The 27491-nt window shown below is 46.2% G+C and overlaps 1 protein-coding gene and 1 long non-coding RNA gene across 5 annotated transcripts in view; one reads left to right on the top strand and one right to left on the bottom strand.

Moving 5' to 3' along the window:
- Nucleotides 1–17695, bottom strand: part of oys (lysophospholipid acyltransferase 6) — a 65077-nt gene extending 47382 nt beyond the window's left edge. The window contains exons 1-4 of one of the 2 annotated variants that reach the window (XM_089565174.1): nt 17177–17695; nt 9377–9522; nt 4255–4332; nt 2400–2492 (exon numbers count right to left, since the gene is read on the bottom strand). In XM_089565174.1, coding sequence (XP_089421300.1) covers nt 2400–2492; nt 4255–4332; nt 9377–9522; nt 17177–17263 — 404 coding nt within the window. In that variant the 5' untranslated portion in view covers nt 17264–17695. Of the gene's footprint in view, nt 1–2399; nt 2493–4254; nt 4333–9376; nt 9523–17176 lie in introns of those variants that run through there. The other variant, XM_089565175.1, reaches the window with a different exon arrangement.
- Nucleotides 17696–17948: 253 nt separating this feature from the next.
- On the top strand, nt 17949–26568 carry LOC149371299 (uncharacterized). Of its 3 annotated transcripts, none has more exons than XR_016286619.1 (4): nt 17952–17977; nt 18388–18508; nt 20927–21036; nt 24024–24137. It is a non-coding gene; the product is annotated as an uncharacterized LOC149371299 (long non-coding RNA). The 3 variants fall into 3 exon arrangements; XR_016286620.1 differs by adding an exon at nt 26431–26568 and having other exon boundaries at nt 17953–18508; nt 24024–24087; XR_016286621.1 differs by lacking the exon at nt 24024–24137 and having other exon boundaries at nt 17949–18023; nt 20927–21066.
- Nucleotides 26569–27491: the final 923 nt, after the last annotated feature.

Genomic DNA, 27491 nt, shown 5'->3' on the forward strand with positions numbered 1-27491 from the left:
TCCGGCTCAGACTAGAGAGATACAAAACTACACTATACAGTTTATCCACACGTACAGTATTCGCCAAAAGTAACCAGGTCGCATGGTTTGCTTCTCATTCGTATAGTAGAACCTTCACGGCTTCCCTAAAGATCAAAAAGTTCTTTGAAGGTGAGGACAGGGGTTCTCCTTACCATACAGATATTTAGAGCTTGAGGGCTGGTATAATAACTTCAATACACGACTGAGAAAAAAACCGTGCAGCCTGGTTACTTTTGAAAAAAAGACTGTACATTCGAGAAACACAGCGTACTGCATACGCCGCGCGTGTCAAATCGTCTCCTCTAACCGCATTGCTACCGGCTATTTCCAGTAGCCAGACACTGAGACGGCACCGCTACAGCAGCTGCGTAAACGTTCCCGGATATGTGTGCCCTGCATGCTTCTCGGCTGCAGTCAGTGAGACAGCAGCTACAGTGAGACGTCGCGGCTCACCGTCGTGGATAGATCTAGTGCAGGCAGTGAAATACAAATGACAGCGCAGAGGCGGAAAGGTTTTTGCCAACAGAGGTCAAACAACGGCACGGTTGGCCCTCATTTACGAAGTTCATAAGTGGAGCCCAGCTGTAAAACTATCCCCCCCCCCCACTCCCGCATCCTAAAACATTTTTTTTGTGTGTGTGTGGCGTTCCTTCAGGCCGACCTCTTTGCTCTTCTTTTCATTAAACTTGTCTCCATTAATATTTCCTTGATGGTTAGCGCATTTTTTTTTCAGAAACAACATAACTGCACAGTAGTTCTCACTTTCTCCCTCTCTCTTTTCTTTAATTACTAGCAATTAATAGTGCACGCCGGATGATGAAGGTCATGATGAAAGCCGATAGCTTCCGCTGTCTGCCAGCAGCGTCGCTAACCACTACCAATGTTTATTTTAGCATATCCGAAATAACAACAGGTACTCTTGAAGCATACCGCGTTGGTCGCTCACTAGCTACAGATTGAAAACATGCATTCACCGCAATCAAAACTCTATTTTCTTTTCCACAGCACTCCAGCAACAAGCATAGACTGAGTGACGCTAACCGGGACTCTGCAAAAGTGTGTGTGCAGTGTTAAATTAAATCCGGAAGACCATGAGATGCTCATGAATCTGATCAGTGTCAGCGACGCGACACTTCAACATTTGAAATCCAGAGTTCGCGGTCTAGCCTAAAAATTATTTTCCTTTCTTTTCTTTTTCTTGCGTGGCGATAGGGGCGCAGTCTTTATGGGTGAGCCTCTACGCCCACTACTATGCTCCCATTACAAAATACTGGGGCAACCCGTAACAAGAAAAAAGATTTCCATCTCTATATATGAGACAGGAGCATATTTCAACTATACTCTGAGGTTTTGAAGTTCTGCTATTAAAAAGGCCACAAAAATCGATCGCACAGTGATCTCTCCCGTTCAGCTCCAGATTCCGCGTAATGTTCATACCCGCTAGTATTTAAATATTTTTTTATCACCAAACAGCCTCTCTACCAAGGATGTTACCAAGAGCCCCTTGTTTACACCCGCTCAATAAGCCGCCAAGATGGGACGTAACTTCAAACAATAAATCAATGAAAGCAATGACCTCGTTCCAGTACAACGTACGGCTCAGGTAACGATACCGTATATTTATAACTCAATATACGATCTAACTGGCACGAAGCTATCTTCCTTCGCCACAGCGCAGCCCTCCCGTACACTTCGTTTCATAAGTGTGCATCTCCAGTTATATAAACCTGATACAACACGCCGAAAAAATTGCGTAATTGAACTCGGCAGGTTATTCTTGTTGATTATGCTTATTTCGCTTCACGACCCACATCGCGATGAACAAAGAATGAGAGTATTTATTCGTCCTCGCATAGTTCCTAAGACACGAATACAAAGGCAATACGCCGCAGTGGGGCTCAGTATTCATGGCGCTCGGCTGCTGATCCGAAGACGCGGGTTCGATCCCGGCCGCGGCAGTCGGATTTCGGTGGAGGCGAAATTCTCGAGGCCCGTGTACTGTGCGATGTCAGTGCGCGTTAAAGAACCCCCGGGGATCGAAATTTCCGGAGCCCTTCACTACGGCGCCCCTCATAGCATAAACCATAAACAAAGGCAATGCACTATAATGAAAGGCCTATTGTATCAGTTTTACTGGATCGTGACGCCACCAATAACGTCGAATGCGCCGCATCGCGCGAAATTTCTGGAGCCCTTTACTACGGCGTCCCTCATGCCATAAACCATAAATAAAGGCTGTGCACTATAATGAAAGGCCTATTGTATCAATTTTACTGGATCGTGAAGCCACCAATAACGTCGAATGCGCCGCGTCGCGCGGCTGCGCTCGTAGATGGCGCTATAAAGCGAGAGTATGCAGGGTGCGGGCCACACTTTACCCGGTCACGTCCAAGTGGTATCCCCCGTAGTCGTAGATCTGGCGCATGATGTGGATGGCCGACAGGTAGGCCATGCCGACCACCAGCGCTATCCTGGGGGAGGATGGGTCGGGGAAGTGGGAGGATAAAAAAAGAAAAAGAAATGGGAAAACAGGGACGACGGACACAAGCATATATAGCCACGCCTACCCACACCAGCGAATGCCGAAGTTCCGAATAGACTCCTTCAGAACACAGTCTCTGGTAGAGGTTGCAGTAAGCACGGTGGCGCAGCGAGGCGTTCTGTTGACGGGTTCATTCCTCCACCCCCCTCCCCTTAAGGCTCGACTGTATAAGCACTTTGACTCCCGTTTCATGACGTTTCGGTTCACGTCACAAGGAGAGACCCCATTAAGACGTGTCTCAAGGTTCACTGCGTTTCTTTGGCAAGCAAAGACCAATTAAACATAAACGCAAATCCTCTGTTGTAACAATTTTTACTGAGACACATGCGAGTAATGCTCTTAAGCGCGCAAGTACGCCTTAAAGCAGAAGCAGGAGTGTCTGAGGTGTAATGGCGCAGCAGAAACTAAGGCCATATTGCGCCAAACGCAAGGCGATACAATGTGGTTAAGTTTACTGAGAATAATGATGATGATGATGGCGCGACCTAATCGAGCAGAGACAGAATGGCTCTCTCAGCGCTGTCCTGCGCATCCTCCCCGTAAATTTCTGGTTAAACCTGGGCGCCTGACCAAAACAAACGGAAGAGGGTCACTGCAGCCTCACAGGCAACGCGACTTCTGTGCTTTAACTCGGACTAAAACGCGACGTAGCTGGCACAGCTGTCCATACAAGTCCCTGCGGCACCTAACAGATCGTTTTAGCATAACGTTTCCGTAAGCGCCCCCAAAGCATATTCGATGTCGGCGGCTGGTGGCAGCGGTATAGGGCAAAGCTACGCTGTAATGCTACATTAAAGAATTCAACCAAAACGCTACCTCATACCACTGCCGTTCTCGCTACCGTCAAGAGCTATGCAGAATATTTCGCCTAAGAATTTACACGATTTTTTAAAAGTAAGCTTTTTGAGTTATAAGAGTGCTTTTTTTCGTAATAGCATTGTCAGCAGTTGTGCGTCAGAATAGAGCTAAAACGTGCTAACTAGCCGGCTGGTTAACTAACATTGAATACTTAACTTCTTTAACTATTGCCGTTAGGCTCCTTAATTATTGAGAGGCGTGTAGTCCACCGTATATAGTATCCATGTCCGTTTTTAGAATTTAGAAAACGCGGTAAACCTCGGCTGTGTGGCCCAACATATGTTGGTACTTCGACGAGTTACGTGCACTGGAGCGATTGCTTTGCCTGCAAGCTTTTCGAAAGCGTATGTATTTTGGCGCGATATAGCCAAAATTTGTTGGGCCACAGCGCCGAGGGTAACCACGTTTTCGAAATCCTAAAAACTGGTATGGATATTGTTGACGCTGGGTTATATTCCAGTCAGTAATTAAGGAGCCTAACAGTAATAGTTAAAAAGCTTATATATGAGTTAAAATATGAGTTAAAATATGAGTGCGTCAGTATTACTTAACCAGCCTGCTGTTAGCATGTCTTAGCTGTATTCCGATTTACTACACCACTGACAATGCCAAGCCGAACAAGTTAGAAAGCCTACTTTTCAAGATTGTGTAAAGTCTTAGGTGAAACATCCTGCATAGCTGTGCGCAAGCAGTGCGCGCATACGCGAATAGTAGGATGTTTTAACTTCCGGTCATATGAGCGTAGAGCACGTGTGCAGCTAGCTCAAGGCATGTTAAAACTCACTATCAAGGCACGCGCGCGAACGAGGGAGCGAACAGGTTGTTTCACTTACTTGTGCATACTTTCTGGGCTTGCAAAAAGGATTATTATGTAAACAAGGGTGGCTTGGACAACGAGGTGAAGAATTTGGCTGAAAGTAAGGATAGGAAAGAACAGTCACAAAGCGCGCATTTACAGGAAAATCTGCACAAATGAGACAATCGCTAACGATCTGCGCTGCCGCAGCTATGAGCAATTTCATACACCATCAGACCGCTGCGGTGGCGCCAGACGCCGTCACAACACTTCCGGGTGAGCGGGGGCATTCAGTTCCTGATTAAATTTGTTTACCAGCATGACGTGCGAAGCGTATGCATGATATGCTGACACTGCGCTCTGCGGAAACTTCTAAGAAGGAACTCGGCTTCAAAAAAAGAGTGGCTGTTTAGCATTGCTAAGCACGAAATGTCTGCGAAAACACGGTTTTCTGCAGGTGGACACCACTGCCACGTACCTCAAAGCGCGATTGAGGTGTCCACTGACCCAGGGAGCCAGTTACGCGCCCTTCCTTTCCTTGAAATCAACGGAGTCTCGGAGGTTAGTTTACTGTCGCGACACCTGTAGGCAGTAAAATAAACTGTGTACGGGCTACAAGCTCCAAGATGGTTACCGATAATCCTGGCGGCGTACAAAAAAAAAAAAAAAAAAACGTGAGGCACGCAGCAACGACAAAGCTTACATATAAAAGACCGGCAGTTGGACCAAAAGCTAAAACAATCAATTCATTTCAGAACGCTTCAGGCTAATAAGTTTTTAAGCACGAAATGCTTTTAGCTCCCATTCTCGGCAAATACATGGCGAACGTCGCTCGAAATTCGCAGCGAACTTAACCGAAAAGTTCCGAACTTTTCCGTCAGAACGGCTTTCGGCAGTAAAAAACTTGCCACAATATTTTCCCGCGCACGATTCGAACCAGTGCAAACAGAGCAGCTTCGCTGTTATCGGATGGGACAAGCTGTCTAGGACGCCGTCAGACAATTATCGAATAATATGAGTGCGTCTGTGTGTGGTTACAAGCAGTTGTGAGAAAAGGCGCGGTGACAATCTTCCGATCGGTGGACATACGTACTGCACTGCGAAAGAAGCGGTGAAAGGGGACGAAATTTAAAATAAAAATAAAGACGAAGTTTATGCTGGCTCTGACTGAGCTTCGCGAATTACCCAGCGTAGACTAGCGTAGCCATTTCTTTTTTTTTTTATGGAAGACCTTAAGGAGCCGACATCAGTGGCTACACGTCTCGGACTTTCCAACTGAACATACGTACTTTTTTTTTTTTACTTTCCTGCAATGCTTCAACGTATCCTAAGCTGCGTACAAAAGTGTGCTCCGGCGAAAGCAAGATTCAAAAGATAAATTCGCACGTGCCATCAAAAACTCGTTGCTTCTTGCTCCGCATTGCTCACAGAGCTTTCCAAGCACCCTTCGAAGGTCAGAACTCAGGACGGGAGCTCACCGACCGACGCAATAACCGCGCTCTGAACAGAAAAAGAAACTGGTTTCACGTAGCTATAGGCCAGAAGCGACCAGCAAGCAATGGGAAAGAACTGAGATCCGCTCCGGGCGAGCACGGGAATTTCCTCGTTCAGCCTCTCGTGCCACGTGCCTTAGATTGCAGTCTTCATCGGTTCGTTCCGAGCTTACAAATGATCGGCGCTGGCGCCGCGATCGTGCAATGAATGCCAAGAGCAGGCTGCCTGGGCTATATACTGGGTAATTCATTTTTATTTGCCGCTCCCAGCTGGCACTTTCAACTGCAATGCTTCGCGAAGTGGCCGTAGCCATAGGTTTCAATGCGGAGTTTCGCACCTGCTATGAGCAAGGATCTCAGGAAAGCAAGGGAGTGGTTTCACAAGGGGAAGCTCGAAACGTGCGGCGCGACAGAGCTGTACCTGTAGATTCTTTATCCACTGGGAGGGAGCGGAACGTTTTGTTTTTGTTTTCGGAGTTTATTTTTGTTACGAAAACAGCTCAGTTAGAGGCGCGTGATGCGCTGAGTGCGCATCGGACAGCGCAGCCACCCGTTGCGACAACGAACGACCGGGAACACCGCACAAAGTTTTACAGTCGCTTCATTGGCAGACGCCGATGCATTTCAAGCGTCATTTTTTATTTATTTTTAAAATGTTTTTGCAACTCCACCGTACTGTCCGACAGTGTCTAGACAGCTTGGAACTTAAAAAAAGTAAATAAACAATAAGCTTCTATCCCGTCTCTTCCATTCAACACCTGCACTCCTGCAAAACCTGGAGAGCCAAACTGAACACATTCGATATCAAATTTCTATCTCTGACAAAAAAGTAAGGGGGGAGCGCTTATAAAAATGATCTATAGACAGTCTATAGCCTTCTTATTGACTCTATTGACTTACTATAGATATTTCTTTTTGTCTATTCATAGTCTACAGATTGTCTATAGACAGTAGTCTACTGAAAGTGTATGGCCATAAATCTACAGATTGTCATAGACTGTCTATGGCACTTGTATTGCCTATAGACTGTCCTCTAAGGTTTGTCTATGAGAGTCTATAGACTTTATAGATAGAAGTCTATAGACTGTCTAAAACTTTTTTTTGTAAGTGAGGGGGGCTGAGAAGCTTTCTACATGGCTTAATTTTCGAGTGCAAGAACCCATGTTGGCCAACGAGTGCCGCGCAGTGTTTCAACCGCTTAATTGCGTTCAGGCGCTACACGCTAAAGCCAGTCCAAGCGAAATTACAGCCAGGGATGAGGTAAAAAAAAAATCTAGAATAATTTCCCCCTCGAACGTGTGATGCCGGACAGTGAGTGGTGGCATCAGTATACAGGGTGTCGCTGCCAACTTTAGCCATGGTTTAAAAATGTGCCGAGGCACTCTCTAAGGCGACGCGACCAAATGCATGTCGCTGGCTATTCTATGGAGCAAGTAACGCGATTTCTTGTATCCTGCTTAACTGCATAATCACTCGAGGTAAATTAACCAACCTCGCAAGCGACGAAGTTAAGCGAAAAATTCCAATGAGAAAGTTGTAGAACGCTCCGCAAAACGTCCGATTCAACAGTTTCTAGCTTTCCATGTATTATGTATCAGTTTTTATGCGAAGCATATTACTAGAGGTACACTACAGCCCTTCGCCGTGGTTACGCGCCGTGCACATCCACGTGACACATGACGTCACGACAGAGGAAGATGAGGGTGCACCTCGCGCCGTCGCTGTGGTTGCACGCCATGCAGACCACGTGGTACAGTGACGACACACCACGTGACATACCACGTGCCACATGACGTCACGACAGATCGCCGTCACGCGCTGGGAGAGGGAGAACGATGCCATCGCACAGACGCCGGAATGTCCTCGAGCGGCATTCCCGCGCATTTCGAACGCGTGTTCACACTCGGTGTAGGTGAAACGCTCGCTCCACCGGGCAGGCGGACGCGGCTTCCGTGGCAATCCAGGCGCCCACCCAACGCGCGTCTCGGGGTTAGTCGGCGTTCCGCTGTAGCCATGCCGTTGTCTTCCCCCACGACGAAGGCTTCTAGTGGTTGTATTAAAATGACCAAGTATTCAACCAAGGAAAGCCATGTATTACCAAGCCTAGCCATCAATATGCTTCGCATCTGACCAGGGTTAACCAAGTTAAGCCTCAGCCATTTTTTTTTCCACTCACAGCAGATGAGCCCCGCCGCGGTGGCTCAGTGGTTACAGCGCTCGGCTGCTGACACGAAAGACGCGGGTTCGATCCCGGCCGCGGCGGCTGAATTTCGATGGAGGCGAAATTCTAGAGGCCCGTGTGCTGTGCTATGTCAGTGCAAGTTAAAGAACCCCAGCTGGTCGAAATTTCCGGAGCCCTTCACTACGGCGTCCCTCATAGCCTAAGTTGCTTCGGGACGTTAAGCCCCAATAAACAAATAAACCAATCACCGCAGATGCCCGCGAAATACAAAGAAATAGCACGTGACACGTACGCTTGCGAGCAGCGATTGCAGCGCTCTCAAACGTTCCGTGTGCAAACGAACAGATCATTTAGCCATGTGCTGCGGCTTAAAAGGCGACAAGGCAGCGACGTAGGCACTGGCTGTGTGATTCACGCCAGCGGTATGCTTGCCTTGCGGCGGTTTAAGATACTGACACGCAAACGCAGCCCTTATTCGCTTGGGCTGGCGTAAATCGCACAGCCAGCTACTGCGCACCTGCCCTGTCACCTTTTAAGCGGCACACCCGACTAAATGATTTGTTCGTTTGCACGCGCAATGTTTGAGAGCACTGCAATCGCGGCGCGCAAGCGGACATGGCACGTGGTATTTTTTTTTTTTTTGTATTTCGCGGACATCTGCAGTGAGCGGAAAAAAAATAATACGTAACAAATGAAAAGTTGGAAGCTGTTCAATGGGACGTTTTGCGGACCGTTCTACAACTTTCTCATTGGATTTTTTCGGCAAACTTCGTTGCTTGCGAAGTTGGTTAATTGGTTTGGTTTATGGGGTTTAACGTCCCAAAGCGACTAAGGCTATGAGAGATGCCGTAGTGGAGGGCTCCGGAAATTTCGTCCACCTGGGATTCTTTTACGTGCACTGCCATCGTACAGTATACGGGCCTCTAGAATTTCTCCTCCAAAGAAATTCAACCACCGCGGCCGGGATCAAACCCGCGTCTTTCGGGTGGTCAGCAGCCGAGCACCATAACCACTGAGCCACCGCGGCGGCGAAGTTGGTTAATTAATCTCGCCTAATTATGCAATTAATCAGAATACAAAAAAAACAGTGTGACTTGCTCCATACAACAGCCAACGACATACATTCGCTCGCGTTGTTTTAGAGTGACTAGGTATAATTTTAAAACGCTGGCTAAAGTTAGCTAGGGTACCCTGTATATAACCACTGTCACGCCCTCTCCACACCCAGAAAACCATTACCAGAAATTCGGGACAAGCGCTTCTAGTTCCCCAGGCTGCCACCAAGTGGCGCATGGATTTGAGCATTCAAAAATAGGACACTGCCCGTGACGTGATAAGGAAATACAATGACGGAGTGGCTGCAAATGAATCGCTCTAGGCCGCTAGGCTTAGTGGCACTGGATGGGCTATTTCCTGAATTCCTGGTAATGACATGTGTTAGTAACTAGTAGTAGCAGTAGTAGTAGTAGTGAGTCGCCACTTACTATCCGAAGCAGAAGAAGCCGAAGACCAAGCCGACGGAGAGCGCCACCGCATGCCTCGTCGTCGGCGACACCCGCGACGGGTGCAGCAGCAGCCGGTAGGGGAACGAGAAGAGCAGGAACGCAATTTGGCAGAAGAGGAAGTTGAACTGCGAGGAGAACGACGACAGGCCAATCAGTTGTTCGAAGTGTTCGCGTTCAGGCGTCCGGACTGTTTCAACCTCGAGAACAGGCAAGGTTGCGCCGAAAGGCAAGGCTTCATGACGACATCACGATCATCATCATCATCAGCCTGACTACGCCCACTGCAGGGCAAAGGCCTCTCCCATGTCTCTCCAATTAACCCTGTCCTTCGCCAGCCGCGGCCACCATATTCCCGCAAATTTCTTAATCTCATCCGCCCACCTAATTTTCTGCCGCCCCCTGCTACGCATGCCTTCTCTTGGAATCCACTCAGTTACTCTTAAGGACCAGCGGTTATCTTTCCTTCGCATTACATGCCTTGCCCAAGCCCACTTCTTCCTCTTGATTTCAACTAGGATATCATTAACGCGCGTTTGTTCTCTCACCCACTCCGCCCGCTTCCGATCTCTTAACGTTACACCTATCATTTTTCTTTCCATAGCTCGCTGCGTTGTCCTTAACTTAAGCTGAACCCTCTTTGTTAGCCTCCACGTTTCTGCCCCATAGGTAAGTACCGGTAAGACACACCTGTTGTATACTTTTCTCTTGAGGGATAGCCCTATCGAAAAGTGTTAGCAGTAGTGTAAAAAGTGTCACTGAGGACAAAACAGAAGTTCGCTTAGTGTCGACAGATTACCACGGTCTAATCGTAAACTACTCCCAGCGAAAACGGAGCTTCGATAACCTAGAAAAGGGTAAAAAAAAAACTAACTAATACAGGTATCGCCCCCACCGCGCGTTTTCGAAATTAAAAAGCGGTGACGTCAAGAGGATTTTTTTTTTTCGCGCGGATCCCTGAGGTTAGACTACATCGCCATTCAGCTCAAAACAGTGATCACGGAATCTTTTTCGGACTTGACGTCCAAAGCTTAAACCGAGTGGCGGAAAACGCGGTATTCCATTTTAAATCTATTTTTTTTAGCAATAAATGCGTCTTTTGCTGCCGAGCAAAATAACATGACCAGAGAGAGTCGTATAATCTATTCTTATAAGAACAAAGTTTGTATGAAGTTATCCACAGTGTCCCTTTAATATTGAGCACATGAACAGACTGGGCACTTGCTGAACATGAAAAAGGTCTGCGCAGACTGCTGCAGTGGTATTCAGAGCCAGCAACGTGATATACAGCTGCCTCTTTGCAGTTGTCCTGCCAGTAGTACCGGCACAGAAGGAAAATACATCGGGTCATCACTCAACTGTTCGCCAATATAAAATTTCTATTTACACAACGCGACACTCCAGAGAAATCGCCGTAACGCACGAAAGAAGGGAAGAAAAAAAAACAATCTCTTCCCAAGCTGAGCGATACACGTTGCTGTGTTCGCTCATTATTTAATGAACAAGATTGAGAGCACAAACCGAAGATACAGACTCAAAGAAGAAAACACGTTAGCTAACTTCCAACTTCACTAACCCTCGACCAACTTTCGAGTTTGTCCACTTCCTTTTCTGCTTCTTTTAAGCGCCCCTCCGACGACGACAGAAGGTCGGTATGTTCACATTTAATGCGCCTAACTCTACTCGAATCTGCAGTCTTGATGCTCACAGCGAATCATTCGTATCGCTGACGCGGTGTCCGACATCTGCGTTTGGTGGCCTCTCGTGTCACACGAGGTTATTCACCCCGCGCCGCTCGCGCTCACAGTATTCGCTATCGCGGCGCTCGTAGGGCAGACAGTGCCACAGTCACTGTGCTCGAAAAAATGCAGCCGGCACTAGTGTGCCACGACCTGCTCCACTAATGCCGGCGAGTTGAATAGACCTTGTGTCCTAAAAAAAAATCCCCCTACGCCCATTTGGGTTAGCTTCACCGCACGCAAACAATAGATGCAGTGAAGAAAGCTTCTCGTGGGTAAACTTGCGTCTATGCGTTTGATTGATGAGTTGAGCAAGGCCCATCTCCATGGGCCCATCCGAGGCGCACGAGCGCAGCGCCTACGCGTACCAGCGTACGCCGGAGCCGGTCTGCGCACGCGCGAGGCGCAGACGAGAGCTCGCGCTGGCGCTTGGCAAATATCTGCCCTTGTCAGATATTCGCGCCGCGCTCGCGCCGGAAGTGGCTCGCTGGTTTGCGGTCGGTGTAACCAATCAGAGAACGCAGTTCTCTCGGCATCCGGTACGGCCCTTCGCGCCGTTTTCTTCGCTGAGCTGAGCTGAGCGCGAGTGCCAGAGACAGGAGGCGACAGGCCATCGAGTTGCGTATGTTTTCTGGCACTGGTCGCGGCGCGGGGCGCGTAGGCGTTGTGCTCTTGCGTCTCGGATGTGTCCATGGAGATGGGCCTTATGTGGCGACTAAAACATCCCATCGTAGTGCAGACAGGTCGTGACCGTACATAACCGATGGAATAGCCCAAGGGTATCCTTCACATTCCCTAGGCATAGCACGTGTTAAACGTACAAGCTCGAGCAGGCTTTAGAGAGGCAGCTACTTGCTTTAGGATAAAAGTTTCCAGGAACGCTTCGGCTCTGAACAATCTCTAAAGGTGCTCAGCTGCTCGCTAGGTGTAGTTGGCATGAGAGGAAGCGTTGGAAAGAAAAATAAATCTTTTCCGTAGTTCCTCGCAACATTCGCTGCATGCGCACAATTCCCAAAAAACAATATATACGTCTAGCGATCCTCCTTGGTGTTTCATGTGCGCGTGCGCTTATCATAGCTGATTATACAGCAATCTACAGCCACGCGTTTGTGATTTGTTCCGGCGGCACCTCCCCCCCCCCCCCCCCCTTTCCTTGGAGTGCGACTTCAAGTTAGGGGGGGGGGGGGGGGGGGAACGATCTCGGCGAGCAGGACAGAACTGTGAGTGTGGCCAGTTTCAAAGAGGGCCTTCCCGGAATCGGCTGACCCGGACGACGTTCTAGAACGGAGACTCTGGCGCCTGCTGCGAGCTACTGGTGACAGACTGTGGAGGCGAAAGACTCAGTTGCGAGGGGGACGCCGCAACCACAGAGCGACAACGTAATCGTCGAAGAGAGTGAACAAGAAGCCAGAGGAGAGACGCCACTTCTGTCGTCCACTTGAGTAATAATGCCTATAAGTGTAAATGCAGTCAGCCACTTTCTTCAGCTGCTACCCGTGTTCTGCCTACGGTAATCCCTCTACCGGCACTCCGGCGGTGATCCCCTACCGCAGGCCCAGCGAACCGCACCTATAACGACAATCCAGCCTTCATTACAAGATACATTCGGCGAACATAAGCGGAGCATTTTTTTCCTGCATGAACGTTTCGAAGAAACTTAATACACTGGGAGAAAAACAATCACGCCAGTTCTGTCGCTGTTTTCTCTTCTCTTTAAATTTATGATGAAGTAACGAATGCATTTAAGGTACAGTGCATAAGTGACATCGGACTCTCATAAGAGTTATTCTATCAGGTCAGTTACGAAACGATAACTCAAACTTCAAGCGACTCCTTCGATCGATTTCCGGTGATTGGCGAGTGAGTAGAGGACGCAGTGCCACCTGTTAATACAGCGTCAGCGCCCTGCAATTCATTTTGCAGCTGTGAACAGTTCATCTTGTCGATGTAAGTGGCACGATAATCTGCGGCCATCTAAATTTCGCATCAGTGAGCAAGCTGGATTTTGGAACGATGGGTCTGGCTGGAGTACCGCAACTCGAATGGTTAGGCGATTGAGCACTGTCAGGCAAGGCCGTGAAAGAACTTGGAAAAGGCTTTACCGAGTTTAGACGTGGATGATGCGAAGCGATCTTTTACAATTTTCGCGGCTCGCCCTCTATCTTCCAAGCTTGCCCACGTTTAGTGATCAGTTTCGTTTTCGTGTTATTGGTGACTACAGTGTAAGTTCTAGTCCATCGGCCTTCTCCGCGCTACCAAATTCTCGACCTCGGATGTACTTCTAGATTTGTTTTTGTTCTTTTTTCTTTTTGTTTACAACGGACCGTGGGGCTGTCAAAGGGGAGAAAAGTATCGAATTATAAATTGGACTTTTATAAAGGTGTTTTAAGAAGTTCATCCGCCAAAACAGCACTTTTGCCAAGTTTGGACGTGTCGTCTTCGGAGATAAGCTCCCACGTATGTATGTATGTATGTATGTATGTATGTATGTATGTATGTATGTATGTATGTATTATATATATATATATATATATATATATACACACACACACAGACACAGTCGCTTAGGAATCAGCGTTTCTTGAGACAACGGTCAAGTTTCCCTGTTCTATAAAAATGAAGGTATAGTCGTGCTGAAGTTTCGTCATTATTAGAGCACCTGGGGAAAAAAAAAACTAGCAGAGAATTAGCTTCCCAGCCACAGTGGGTGGGCAATGGCATGAACAGCACTTAGCGCCTTAGCGCTTGCGAAAGGCATGCTGGCATTAAACTGCTCTTACCTGTACGACACTACGGCATAAACGTTCTCTCTCTCATCGCGACGTGCGCGCGTGCGGGGGTAACTAGTTTTAGACACAGAAAAACACGTCAGGTGGTTTGTACACGGAAGTTTTTAACCACTAGTCCTTGACAGTTTAGCAAACGGACAAAAGCAAATTAAACCATACTTGACAGCAGATGCTGGTTTAAGTCCCTTTTTATTATTCTTCCGTAGAATACGAACGCGTTGCAGTTAATTAGCCTAATAAAGAAGTGAAAGACAAATCTCAAGAAACAGAAAAGGTGTATAATGTATGTATACGCGCTGCAGTACTTTGCCGGCCATTTCCTATACAGGGTGCTTCACCTAAGGCTGTCTGCAATTTTTTAAATAGGCTTTTTGAGCTAGAAGACCGCTTTTTTGGCATAGCAATGTCAGTGGTGCAGTACATCGGAGTACAGCTAAGACGTGCTAAATAGCAGGCTGGTTAACTGTTTAACTATTACTGTTAGGCTCCTTAAATATTTAGAGACGTGTAGCCCATGGTAAGTAATACGATATCAGTTTTCAGAATCTCAAAAACGCTGTTACCCTCGGCGCTATGACCCAACAAATTTTGTCTACTTCCACGAGTTGCGTGCACTGGAGAGGTGGTTTTGCCCGCAAGCTTCTCGAAAATGCATGTATTTTGGCGCGATGTAACCATAATTTGTTGGCCACAGCGCTGACGGCAGCCGAATTTTCAAATTTCTAAAAACTGATATGGATATTACTTACGGTGGGCAACACGCCTCTCAGTAATTAAGGAGCCTAGCAGTAACATTTAAAAAGTTAACTGCGCAATATTATAGTTAACTACCCTGCTATTTAGCACATCTTAGCTGTATTCCGGTGTACTGCACCGATTAAAATGCTACGCCGAAAAAAGTGCTCTTCTACCTCAAAAAGCCTATTTTTAAAAATTACAGAAAACCTTAGGTGAGACACCCTGTATATATAGGACCACAAACATGCTTGTCCTAACAGCTGATTCCACAGCTGTCTTTAGAGACTACGGGTCAACGCACGGCAACAGGTGTCGCGCGCAGGCCTAGACTTGCGCTGACTCCGTTCTAGAAGCAGCTGTGGAAATGTTCGACGTATGTTGCATACTTGACCTTACAAAAGGCGGATGGTTTCAACGAGCCAGTTGAGCAGTCCCCGGTCGCTTCGTTGCAGGAACAGCTTTATATATTGGAGTATTTTATACTGGTCAAATGTTTAGGGGAATCCCCCAAGGTGGAGTAGATTTGTAATAAGGGAGTAATTACTCATTGACATCCTCCCGACCGCAGCCATACGGCTACAGAGGAAAGCTAGCTTTCCCAGAAACTTCGTAGTTAAAGAAAAATTCGTCCTGGTCCGGGGTTCGAGCCCGGGACCACCGCTTCACCGGAGCAGTCGCTCTACTACTTATACTGCTGCGATTAAGTGGTACAATTTAAACATACACCGGCCAAAACACGGGAAAGCAGCCACTCGTCTGCCACCCTGTTCGCTATTGTGTTCCCGCAGCCAAACAGTTCCACCTGTAGGCCCTCGGTCGCTCGACAATCAGGCACAACGTCGAGGTACGGAAGAGCTGTCCGCTGTTGACGCACTACATCTCGGGCAGCTGCGCTATCATAACATTACTCCGCAAACGTGTAGTGTAACAACCGACCTCGCGTCCCTCACAATGGCCAACCAGTGGCCGAGCTGTATCAGCAGCAGGTGCTCATGCATTGTGTTCCGTACACATTCACGCGCTGAACGAAGGCTTCCGCTTGCTGAGCACTTGGGTCGGCTCGGTGGAAACAATGAGTGCCAAGTGGCGCCGACTCCGAAATGGCATCCATTATTCATGGCACGCATAGCGTACGCGGCGAGACTCTTTCGAGGACGAAGACGCGGATGGGTGCTGCCGATATAGCTCTGCTGTTCGGTGCGCCTCGCATTTTTGAAGCCACTTGCGACGACAGTGGCATGCGAAATAATCATTAAAAAAAAAAAGCACGCGCCCGTGTTCATTTATACTCTACAGTGTTGTACATCTTTATCGTACAGACTTCTAAAATTTTTCCCGCCTCAACTATACAAGTTAGTTTGCGGCGAAACTGCACACGGAGCTTGCAGATTGCGGTAACTTTTGCATAGTAGTAAGTTTAAAGACTACTTGAGTGCTTCGGCCGCGTATGATGTAAGCTATGAATTATCTGCGCCGACATCGAGGGAATGAAAGCCGCCAAAGCCGGTCACCCTAGGTGTCGTCTGCAGAGGCAAAGACGATTGCACGCATAATTGGAGGCTTGCATAACAGGCGGCCAAACCACGTATAGATACCGTTGCCAAACTACGAGACAAAATTTACTGCAATGCGTGATCTCCTTGCGCAGTTTCACCGAAAACGAGTTAGTAATTGAGGCGGTAATTTTTTTTTTTTTTTGAGTCGCTACAGTTTGGACGCACAACACGGTACAGTACAGGCGAAAATTCCGAACTGTTTCTAACTTGTAAAACTGGCTTAGTCTGAAACAGTTGTCAGAAACGTACGTGAATCGAACAGTACTCGTTAAGGAAGAAAGGTGAGCTAGTTGGTCGCAGCTTGCGTAAACACTGTCGTTACTCTGTCTTGTCGTTTTTAACGCGCTTAAAATACACACGCAAATATCCGCAGCTAAAAGCGCCATATCATGGTTTGGATGAAGACATCTAGTTTGCAACACAGCGAAGGTGCAAACACCGAGGCACGCAAGTTATGTGGGCAAAACGCCGATAGGAGAAGAAGCGAAACTGAAGAAGCGCACCACGTAGATGCCTTGCATGATACACTTCGCGTACGTATTATGCTCTGGGCGTGCCTCTTCCGATCACGCGCGCGTCCGCCTATTTTGCGCAACTTCTTTCGCTGCGTGTAGGCGCGGCAAGACTGGGTGCGGTTGCATGTTTGTAAACACAAACAAGCGCAGGTTTCTTTCGAGACACAACTTCTTTCAACATCCGTCCGTCACTCCGGCACTGATCGCATATCAGACAGAGAAAGCGCAAGACCACACACGCAATACGATACGTCGCCTTTTGGAGACCGATGTTTTTCGGTTCGCGCCGCTCAAGAAGCCGCATTTGCTCACGCACGGCAGACTCGTGTGCAGCTCCACTGATACATTCTGCCTGAGCGGTCGCGGGAGCCACATGCACTTCCGCGATCGCGATGCGGCTCGCAGAAAACAGCAGACAAAACAAACGCGTCTCTGAGTCGCCTACCTTGTCAATACTGAGTCCGAAGTACGCGGCGACGGGCGCTAACGCCCGACATCCAACGTAAAAGTCCGACTCCGACTTGAGATCCATCGCCACGGGTCGGCAGCCGGCGTTCTGGGCGCATGGAGGGTTCAAAAATAGCCTCTGGGGAACTCCTCAGCCTGCGCTGCCGAGCGCGTTGGCGACACCACTACGATGATCCGCCGCCTCGGGCGGCAACACATGGTCGCGGCTCCGCGCACAGCCGCCGATGTTGACAGCGGCCGAGTCGAGCGAGCGCACCGCGCGTCACGATCACAGCCAGACACGGGGGCGGGCTGCGCTGATCGGCGCGGTGCTGCTGGTGCTGCCTTCGCGCCGGCGCGCCCGCGTCGACGACGTCGTTCCTCGTGCTGCCCCGTCACCTCCTGCTTCCGGCGGCCGGGCCTAGCGTCGGCGGCGGCCGGTTCGTGCGCAACGCTGGTTTACGGCGGCCTTCTGCGACGCTCTTTGGCGTCGCCATTCTTGGCCGTCTTGGCTTCAATCTCGCCTAGCGCGCATCGGGCGCTCCCACACGCGCAAGAACAATCAGTTTCGGTTTCAGTATTTGTTAGCATGCCGCGAACCGAACATTGACAGTTCTGTCATGATGCTCGCGAGCTTTCGAAACTGTTTTTTTATTCGTTTCATCAGGTATATTACAGTTATGCTGCCTAAAGCGTTGTGCATTTGGCAACAAAAAATAGAGGAACGATCGCTCAACGCGCGAGTGATGTAATGATCACGTTGCAAAATGGCCGCCTCCATGAACAACATGGAGGAAGGGTGATGAACAATCTCGTTTTGAGATTTCGAGGCGCCTCTGTCTTGTGTAAAGGCTGTGTTGGCTCAACTATTCTCCCATACCGGCCTATTTATTTACACTGTGCATTCACTGTCGTGTTGTTTAAAGCCTTTCATGTTACAGTGTATAGCACTCATCGGAAAATGCCCGAAGTGTTTCATGTGAAAGTTTCTTGCCATCAGCCGTACACCGTACAGAGATGTGGTCAACAAGTTTACACAGAATACGTCTTCTTTTTGTTCTTGTTATCGCAAATAATAGTGTTTATTGTAACGCTGTGGTATTTTCGAAACTTGTTTTACTTGCTGAAGACTGTCTTTCAAACTGCCTTATGTTAATACTGGCGAATGCTTGTTCATTAATTTCGTTTCTGTGCAAAAATTATTTTCAGGCAGGCCCCTAGAGGAAGCTTTGAGACGTGGCGTCGCTTCTCGTCTTTATTTGCTAAGATATCCGAGGAACCACATCCAAACAACTTCCTGCCCTGCAGCCTGCAGTTCGCCCGTTTTGTTGTGCGCACTGAATCTTATTGTTTGTCGCTTTATTTGGTCACTGGTCGTGTATGAACGCTTTTGTAGTGTTTTTGTCGGTGCACCGAGATACAAGAGCTCTATCAAGTGTCAAAGGGTCAATTTTGCTGAATTCCTATAATTTATAAAACAGTTTCGGCACTCGGTGGAGTTCATCTTTTCTCATCCTCTGTGTAAGCGATGAATAGTACTCGTAGTGTAACACACGCAGAACAGCCAAGCGAAAAAGAAAAAAGATTTGAAAGTGCCTCTGAAAATGCAGTTTAAACCATGTGTGATCTGACTGCTCCAAATAGGTTTTCATTGGACTCGATCTGTGCTTTCAGTAGCTTCAATTGGCCTTATTTGACTACAGAAAGAGTATGATGGCTGGGTGGAAGTTCATGTGGGGGGGGGGGGGGGGGAGGTCACATACTAGTACTGTGTTCAAACTTGCTAATCAGAGTGGAATGCATTATTATTGTGCCTGGCATAATGCCCTTTATTGTAGCAATATGCAGGCTCTCTATTTACCTCGGGTACCAAACGCAAGGTGTTCAGGGCGAAAAAATGAACCCAGATTTTGCAGCTTATGATGTGTACTTGAGGGGATGTCTTGCACAACAAGTAAGCCTGGTGATATGAATAGCGAACAAGAATGTGCTGTGTTATGTCATTTAGGAAAACACTGGCAGAAACACCTTGTCATTTGCTACTGAGTGTTTCAAACAAGCAAAGAAATATTGTGGGAGTATTTATCCAGGTTCATTTTTAAAGTATGTAACTGTGACTTTGGAATGACAGAATCTTTCTGTGCTACTTTTGCATGCTTTCCAAAGTTTGTAAAGCCCCGTGGTGGTGATTATGCAGGGACTGTAAATTATTGTTTTTTGTGTCTAACTAATAAGAATTCAGTAGTCATTCTATATGTCTATCTGTGCACAAAAGGAATGCAGTTGTTGCATGTTTGCAGCTTCAGGGCATGCAGTTTCTTTTCCATGTGTGTGGGTGCTTATGTATGTCATATATTAAATGGGTGCAGATTTGTCATATGTTGTTTATTCATTTATGTAAAGTGCCTGAGGGGGTGTGATCAACTGCCAGAGGTGTTTAAACCTTTTTTCAAGTTGTCGGGTAGTTTCTTGCATATGTATATAGCTCTATTGCCTAATTTGTGAAAAGGATGCTACATTCAGTGATCCTGTGGTCACAATGAGTTTAAAGTGTCACGTGAATATTTTTATACTCATAAACTATGAGATACTTGCAGCTTTTTAGTCTGAGCAGGAGTTATGATTGCACCTTGAAACAGATTGGTCCTCTGAGCAGCAAAGGGCAGAGCAGAAAACAGCATTCAGCACTGTTTATTCTATTATGCAGTGCTCCTACAGAGCTTAAAGGGACCCTGAAATGATTTTTATGGGCGTATTGTGAGCACTGACTTTTAAAAATTATAAGTTATAGGGTCCACGCAGAACTTTCAAATTTGACTCAAATGCCTGCAAAGACCACCTCTACAGATCTGTTGCACTAGAATATGCCCATGGAAATAATTTTAGGGTCCCTTTAACAGCTCTAGTGATTTTCTGGCCTATACTTTCTTTTCTCTGCCGAAAACTGATGGCAGTGCACAATGATTGCTTATTCTGAGTTAGCAGGTATTTTTTTTTTTTTTTGGTTTTCCAACATTAGTATAATTTCTTCTGTATAACCGTTTGCTATTTATTTCGTATTCATCCAATTTGCTGACCTTTCATGGTCAGTCTGAAATAAGCCAAAATTTTGCAAAACAGCTTTAGCAGCAAAGAGCTACTAAAGCTGTCCAGTGTTGCCAACCAAAGTTGTGTGAACGTAGCTTATTCAACCTCAGTACCACCTACAGCTGACTGCCATTTGAATGTTGTCTTTGAGCGCTGCACTTCAGTATTATATTGTGCAGATGCTAGGGCGTGTTTTGTTTCGGCTGATGATGTACTCTACTCCAAAATGTGAGCTTTCTCTGTAATGCACTTTTGCAACTGAGTGAAACTTGGGTTAATGACATCCTAGTCCAAATCAAGAGGAAGAAATGGGCTTGGGCAGGGCATGTAATGCGAAGGCAAGATAACCGTTAGTCCTTAAGGGAAACGGAATGGATTCCAAGAGAAGGCAAGCGTAGCAGGGGTTCGCAGAAAGTTAGGTGGGTGGATGAGATTAAGAAGTTTGCGGGGATACGGTGGCCGCAGCTGGCAAAGGACAGGGTTAATTGGAGAGACATGGGAGAGGCCTTTGCCCTGCAGTGGGCGTAGTCAGGCTGATGATGATTATGATGAAATAGGGAAGCACTACTTTGAGCACTTTTCTACATGTTTCGTGGCTTAGTGCAGCTTTACTTTGTAGAAGAGCTGCTCATAAAGTGACTGATGTTGTGTTTCCTTGCAGCGACAGGCCGTCGTGGCCGCCCGGCAACTGTCAAGTATCACCTGTCACTGCAGGGGCGCCTCTACCACTGTCGCTACTGTGACTATGCAGCTCGCAAGCGTTCGCATCTGGTACCGCACGAGCGTGCGCACATGGGCGAGCGGCCCTTCCAGTGCCACTTTTGCCCAAAGAGCTTCTCATACAAGTGCAGCCTCAACTCGCATATTCGTGTCCACACAGGCGAACGGCCGTTCCGCTGTCCCATCTGCTTCATGCGCTTTGTTCAGTCCATTCACCTAAAACGTCACATGCAGAAGCACCAGCGTGATGCCTCCGTGAACTAAGGGTTAATATGTTAAAGGCCTATGAACACCAAGTTTTCGGTTTCACATTTTTTCAGAATAGCGCATAACACATTGATGTACATGGATCACCATGTGAAATTTGGGCACGCTCGGTAAATAATTTTTAATTTAATTTTTTCTCTAACGCTGTTTCGGTGTCAGTTTCAACAGCTGAGCGGTGGCTATGAAGTAAAATTAGACTTCAAGTCGTGTGAGGCGTAAAAAAACTGCAACTCATTGCTTCATCATTTAATTTGCTCCAACTCTTACGCCAGTTTTTCTGAAAAGCAGCAATAGTAACAGGCTATAATAAAGAAGTTTTTTTGTGTGCCTTGAGTAACTTGAATTAAAAAATCATAGCCACCATTCAGGTGTTGAAACCAAAACCAAAAAGGCATGCGAGAAGAGATTCAGTTATAAATGTTTTATCCCATTACTGAGTTCTGCATGGTGATTTACGTTTATTGTCTTGCAGGTTGTTGCAAGCAAAGAACACGCAACTAAAGTTTGATGTTGTGCCCGTTAAAGAAGGAATGCTCAAGTTTGTTGCCTGAAGGCAGCTAGGTGACCTGATATAAGGGGAAGGGGGAACGAAGGAGGGCTGAAATGGCTTTGGAGTGTCTTTCATTAACGATATTGTCATTTTGCTGTCTCTGGGTGTGTCCTTTTCCAAAGCCATTCAGCCATTCAGTGGCTTTCATTAACGATATTGTCATTTTGCTGTCTCTGGGTGTGTCCTTCTCCTCTGAGTGTTTACTGGCCTATTGTGAGTTATAGGGGCTGGTCTGGTGCAAGCACCCGGAACACCTGCAGTGGTTATTGGTCTCAAGTAATCATGTTGCAGCGCTTTAATGCTGGCAGCTTGATGGGGCCCATCACCTCAGACCTGTGAAAAAGAAGTTTTAAAGTTCACAGAAAAGCCACTGGCATGATGGTGCATTTGCTACACCACGTTGCAGTCCTGTCTGTCCAGTCTGTCGCATGTCTTTCATGCATAACAATGTTGACTCAAGTGTACAGAATCGCTCAGTGATGTCCTCTCCACATTGACATGAATCCTATGCAAGCACCTATTACATTCCAGTGCTTTGGAGTAATCTTGATGGCTGCAGTGTGTATTTGTTTCTTTGGAGAAGGGGAGGGGAAGGGGGATGAGGAACCGAGGTCACCTAGGCTAAAAACTGCATGCATAGCTTGGCAGGGGCCTGAGAAACCCTTGCAATTGCATAGTGTCTGCAAGCACAATGGAATTCATGGACAGTATCATCACAGATGTCAAAATTTGCTGGAAAATGCAGACAGTATTGTGTTTTCTTAGAATTACTTAGTCCTGCATTTGCGGATATTTTGATTCTATTCATTTCAGATGCATTTTGCTTCTCCAAAACACTGGCACTAAAGCTTTAAGTTTTCTTGAAAAGAAGAAAAAAATAAAAACTTGAGGAAATTCAAGCTGTATTGCTGAGACCGCAAGTCTCGCAGACAATAGAAACTGCTGCGTTCAGTACTAGCAGTTGCAGATCAGTGGGAGGGGGGGGTTCTAATGAATGCATTAGATTGTCTCTACACTTTTGTCAGGTCTTTGTGGCAGCTCTCTCATTCATCTTTCTTGTTCCTTGCTTTGCACCCTATATATGTTGGCTGCAGATAATTTCTGTGCTTTTTTTGTGTGTGCTGTGTTTGGTTTTCTGCTATCTTGGCACCATAGCTCATGCTTAATTGTTTTTGAACATATATTGTTGCGGTGCTGTGGACAAACTACTGATATATGCAACATATTTCTTGTGAACAATTGTCCAAGTGCTGTGGGGGAGTATAGTTGTAGGCCAGTTGGTAAGACATTAAAACCACAAAAAACCGTAAAAGACACAGGACAGAAGCTGCCCTGTGTTGTCTTCTGCTTCTGTGCTGTGTCTTTTGCGTTTTTTGTTGTTGTTTTAATGTCCAAGTGCCTGTGTCTTTGACTGTGACATTTAGGAAGAAGATTCATCATGTTCACGTAGTAGTGCCTTTGTTGTTATGCTGCAGGACTTTCTTTTTTTTTGCAAGTTTTGCCTAGTTTTCCAACTTTGAAGTCACATTAACGTTTCTCTTTTCTGTTGCCATTCTACTTCTTTTCTATTGTCAATTTTAGTGGTATGGTCCAATATTCTGCTGACCATTACGTTGTCAGTGGACATGGAAAAACCTTCAGCCAGGTCTGTGGTTGTGATTAGTTGAAAATCAGTGGCCTGGCATCCTTTCCCAACATTTCCATCGCTATGCTTACGCACAAAATGTTGAGCCACTTGAAGTACTGTTTCTACACTTTCATTGCTTGGTATTGTGCCATCCTATCAGGTATTGCACAAGCACATTATCAAGTTTTAAGGAAACCTTCACGAGTTCTTTGAGGCCACTTAAGTGTGAAGCTTCCAAGAACATGCTCTTGTTAGTTCTTTTGCAGTTCTACATTGTCATGACATTGTACAGAAAGGGAATGGGCCGTTCCTCTGCTTCTTTTTTACTGCAATATAGCAGTACCAGTGGCACTTTGGGAATTCTGACCTTCTGTGTATGAAGCGTCATGAAGCTTCCATGCTCTAGAAGAATTCTGTCGTGTGTGTGTGAAGTCTCGGCTTGGAGTAAAAACATTAAAGTAATCATCACGGGTAAATCCTACTGCTAACACAGCTAGCATTCTTGCATCAGGTTTCATGTTCATCCTGCCAGTATTTTTCTTTCTTTCTTTGCATTACTTACCAAATGGAGATTTTTTTTGTTCACTGTTCTAGAAAACATGCCAAGATGTCTCCTGGCAACAAATGTAATATACGTCACTGTACACTGCTATTTGTGGTCAGTCTACACGTTTGGAGTTCAAAATGAGATTAAAAGCTGCACCCGTTGCTTTTTGTCATCTTCTGTTTCTGTATACCCACTGCCACTTTAGGTTTAGCTGGCTACCGAAACACTGAAAATTGTGTAGACGTTTTTGTTCCATACAGTGTAGTTCACTTCTGAAACAGCAGTTCAGACCACCAATAATATCTCACCAACTGTGAATGAAGACGATGTGCTATCTGTTAGGCGGCTTTAAAATAATTCAGCTAGTGTGTGATTAAGTCATTGTTTCATCTCTGATTGACGCAGCATTTAGCTTTAGGCAGAGCACTATGGACTTGTACACTGCCATGCTGAACTGAGGACAATAATAACATGTAACTGAAATGTGAAAATAGTGCTGGATTGATCTGTACTGTGCACATATTTTGTTACTTAACTCTCGCACCTTTGTTAGGGACCATTGTCTGCACCTTTTTTTAGTTCTAACCTGCAAGCACCAATGTTTTGGTGTAAAAAAGCAAATGTGTGCTAAGGTACCCAAGCATTGCAGTTATGCAAATTTAAGTCCTTGAGTCGAATCATCCTGGTTTCTTGCAGTAAGAGTTTGTCAAAATATAAAAGCAAATTGTCACTTTATAAGCATTATGAATCTAAGACTTCCCTTTATCTCAGGGTCCATAATTTGAAAAAAAGAGGGTGCTTTAATTTGTATTAATGAGGAGTTCCGCACATTCAAATTGACTATGAAGCGATAATAACAGATACTAGTCTGTCCTGAACAGAGTTGCTTGGGCAAGTTCAGTAGGGCTGAATCACTCTTGTTGGGTGTATAACAACGCTATGTGTGCAAATGATTTGTTGACACCAGAAACATGTAGACTCTGGAGAGCCCCCATTATGTTTCCTTCATGCGTTCATTATTGCAATACACATTTCGTAAAAGCTGAAGCAAACTTTGAGCACATTTCACTGCCTGTGTGCTCAAACGTGCCAATGCAACAATTGAAAAGAATCTTCGCATTTACAGCTGATAGTGATTTCCGCATATTTGCTCCCAATAGTTTGGAGCTTAGCTTCTGTATAAGCTACTGAAAGCGATTCATGGAAAGAACTCAAGATTGTTGCTAGTTCATGCACCCCCTTTACTTTTTCTAGCATATTGGTACTTATAAGACTGCTCAGGTTCTCATCACAACTGCAATTCATCTCTTATAACACATCCCTTATGACACAATCCTTGTCTCAAATGTGTAATCTGGATCCTTCCAAGAGCCTACTGTACAGCACTCCTGGGCGCATATTGCTGCTGGTAGTAGCATTCAATAATTTTAAAGGATTTTCAATTCTTTGACTCAAAAGATATCAGTACCAGAATATTAGAATATGCGGAGTTGTCGAGCGTTAGCATTAGAAGAACATGATATAGACACAACCAATCAGTCTGCTACCGAAACTCTAAGCTAACTTAGAAGGTGCATGACAACAGGCCCATCAATTCTTGCATTTTAAGGTGTCTCACTTGAAACAAATATGCCGTCCATACTGTCTTGACTGCATCTTTACCAAGAGAAAGAAACATAATTAAGAAAGAGTGATGCACTGTCATTCAAAACTGCAAGCAGATTACTGATGCCAGTAAAGTAGCAATAGGCATTGCACATAGTTCAAGCCATGAAAGGTACAATACATTCCATGCCACACAACCAAGCAGCTTCCTGCAGCTGTCAAGAAACAGTCAGTGTCAATTATAGAAAGATGACAACTCGAGGAGACTCAATAGCCACTGCTGGCAGCATTACGATATTGATGGCAAATATTTTAACTGGTTGTGAAAAATTTTGACACAGTGCAATATGCTCTTCTTGGTCATAGTAAATGTTATCACTAATGGCATTTCCTTTCATATAGAAGTTATCACTGTATCCATGAGGTGTGAAGGTCACTGCAGTAAAGAATATCAGCGGCTGAGGGAAATTGCTCCACAAATGCCAATACACATGTGATAAAGATTATGTATTGACAATCAGCTGTCTTGAAACATTTTGACTCTGGGAGTAGACCTTTGGAATAGGATATGACAGGAGCCCCACTATACAAATAGCTGTCCTAAAGCTTTGACCATGTGTTGCATGGGTGCTTACCTGTGGCAGTAATATGTGCAGGAATTGGAGTGTGAAAACCTATCATGAATTAATCAGTGCATATACAATACAGCATAGCACTCTTCTAAATATAAAACTATGGCAGAAAAGGTGAAATGAAAAGGATGGTATTGAAATGCATTCATTTTAGCAGCTCTGTTATTTTTTTCTTGCTATTATTGCTGCATGTAAGAACTTTCCAATGATGTTTCAGGTCTTCAAGCCTGGCGGCAGCAGCAGCACCAGCAGCAGGAGGTGAGCGGGATATACTACAGCTGCCACTTGTGTGGCTACAGAACCAAGCACAAGAGCCACATGGAGAACCACCTTCGTGTTCACACCAAGGAGCGACCATTTGTATGCCGTCACTGCGGCCGCGCATTCAGTGACCGCTGCAATCAGCGACGTCATGAGCGCAAACACACGGGTGCATGCTACCCGTGCACGCTTTGCACGCGGTCTTTTGCCCGCAAGAAGAGCCTGTTGGACCACCTCAAGGCACATGAGAGCAATGACAGAAGGGATGCCACGATTGCTGCCCAGGCACCGCTGCTAAAGCAACATTAAAAATGAAAATACAAATAGTGCTGCCTCACAGTCACTATCGGTTTCTTTTCGCTGAATGGAGAAAACTTGCACAAAGTTGCATGTTCTAGATGCAAAACTATTTTTCAATACAAAGGTGCAAAAGAAAATGCTGGACAAACCAACTCTAGAGTTCTACCAAGACATTTGAAGGTACAGGTTTGGTTTTATGGGGTTTAACGTCCCAAAGCAACTAAGGCTATGAGAGACGCCGTAGTGGAGGGCTCCGGAAATTTCGACCACCTGGGGTTCTTTAACGTGCACTGACATCGCACAGTACACGGGCCTCTAGAATTTCTCCTCCAAAGAAATTCAACCGCCCTGCCGGGATCGAACCCGCGTCTTTCGGGTCAGCAGCCGAGCACCATAACCACTGAGCCACCGCGGCAGTTAAAAGGGAAAACTTTTTTTGCTATTCCAAGGGATACGCTTTGCCTCTCAGGGCTGGGGCAGGGTGCATGAGGATGAAATGTTACTGACAAAAACTTTAGGCCACAGTCAATACCTGCCGTTACTGCATTCTAGACAGGCAAACAATAGCAATAGTATGCAACATTTAATGCCCCAAAGCATCGCATGAGCTATGAGGTGCGCCTAGTGGAGGGCTTTGGATTATTTAGACCACCCAAGGTTCTTTAATATGTGCCGACATCACACAGCACACAGCCGTTTTTGCATTTAATCTCCACA

Source organism: Amblyomma mixtum, chromosome 1 (genome assembly GCF_055824585.1).
Source record: "Amblyomma mixtum isolate Tamu chromosome 1, ASM5582458v1, whole genome shotgun sequence".
NCBI lineage: Eukaryota > Metazoa > Arthropoda > Arachnida > Ixodida > Ixodidae > Amblyomma > Amblyomma mixtum.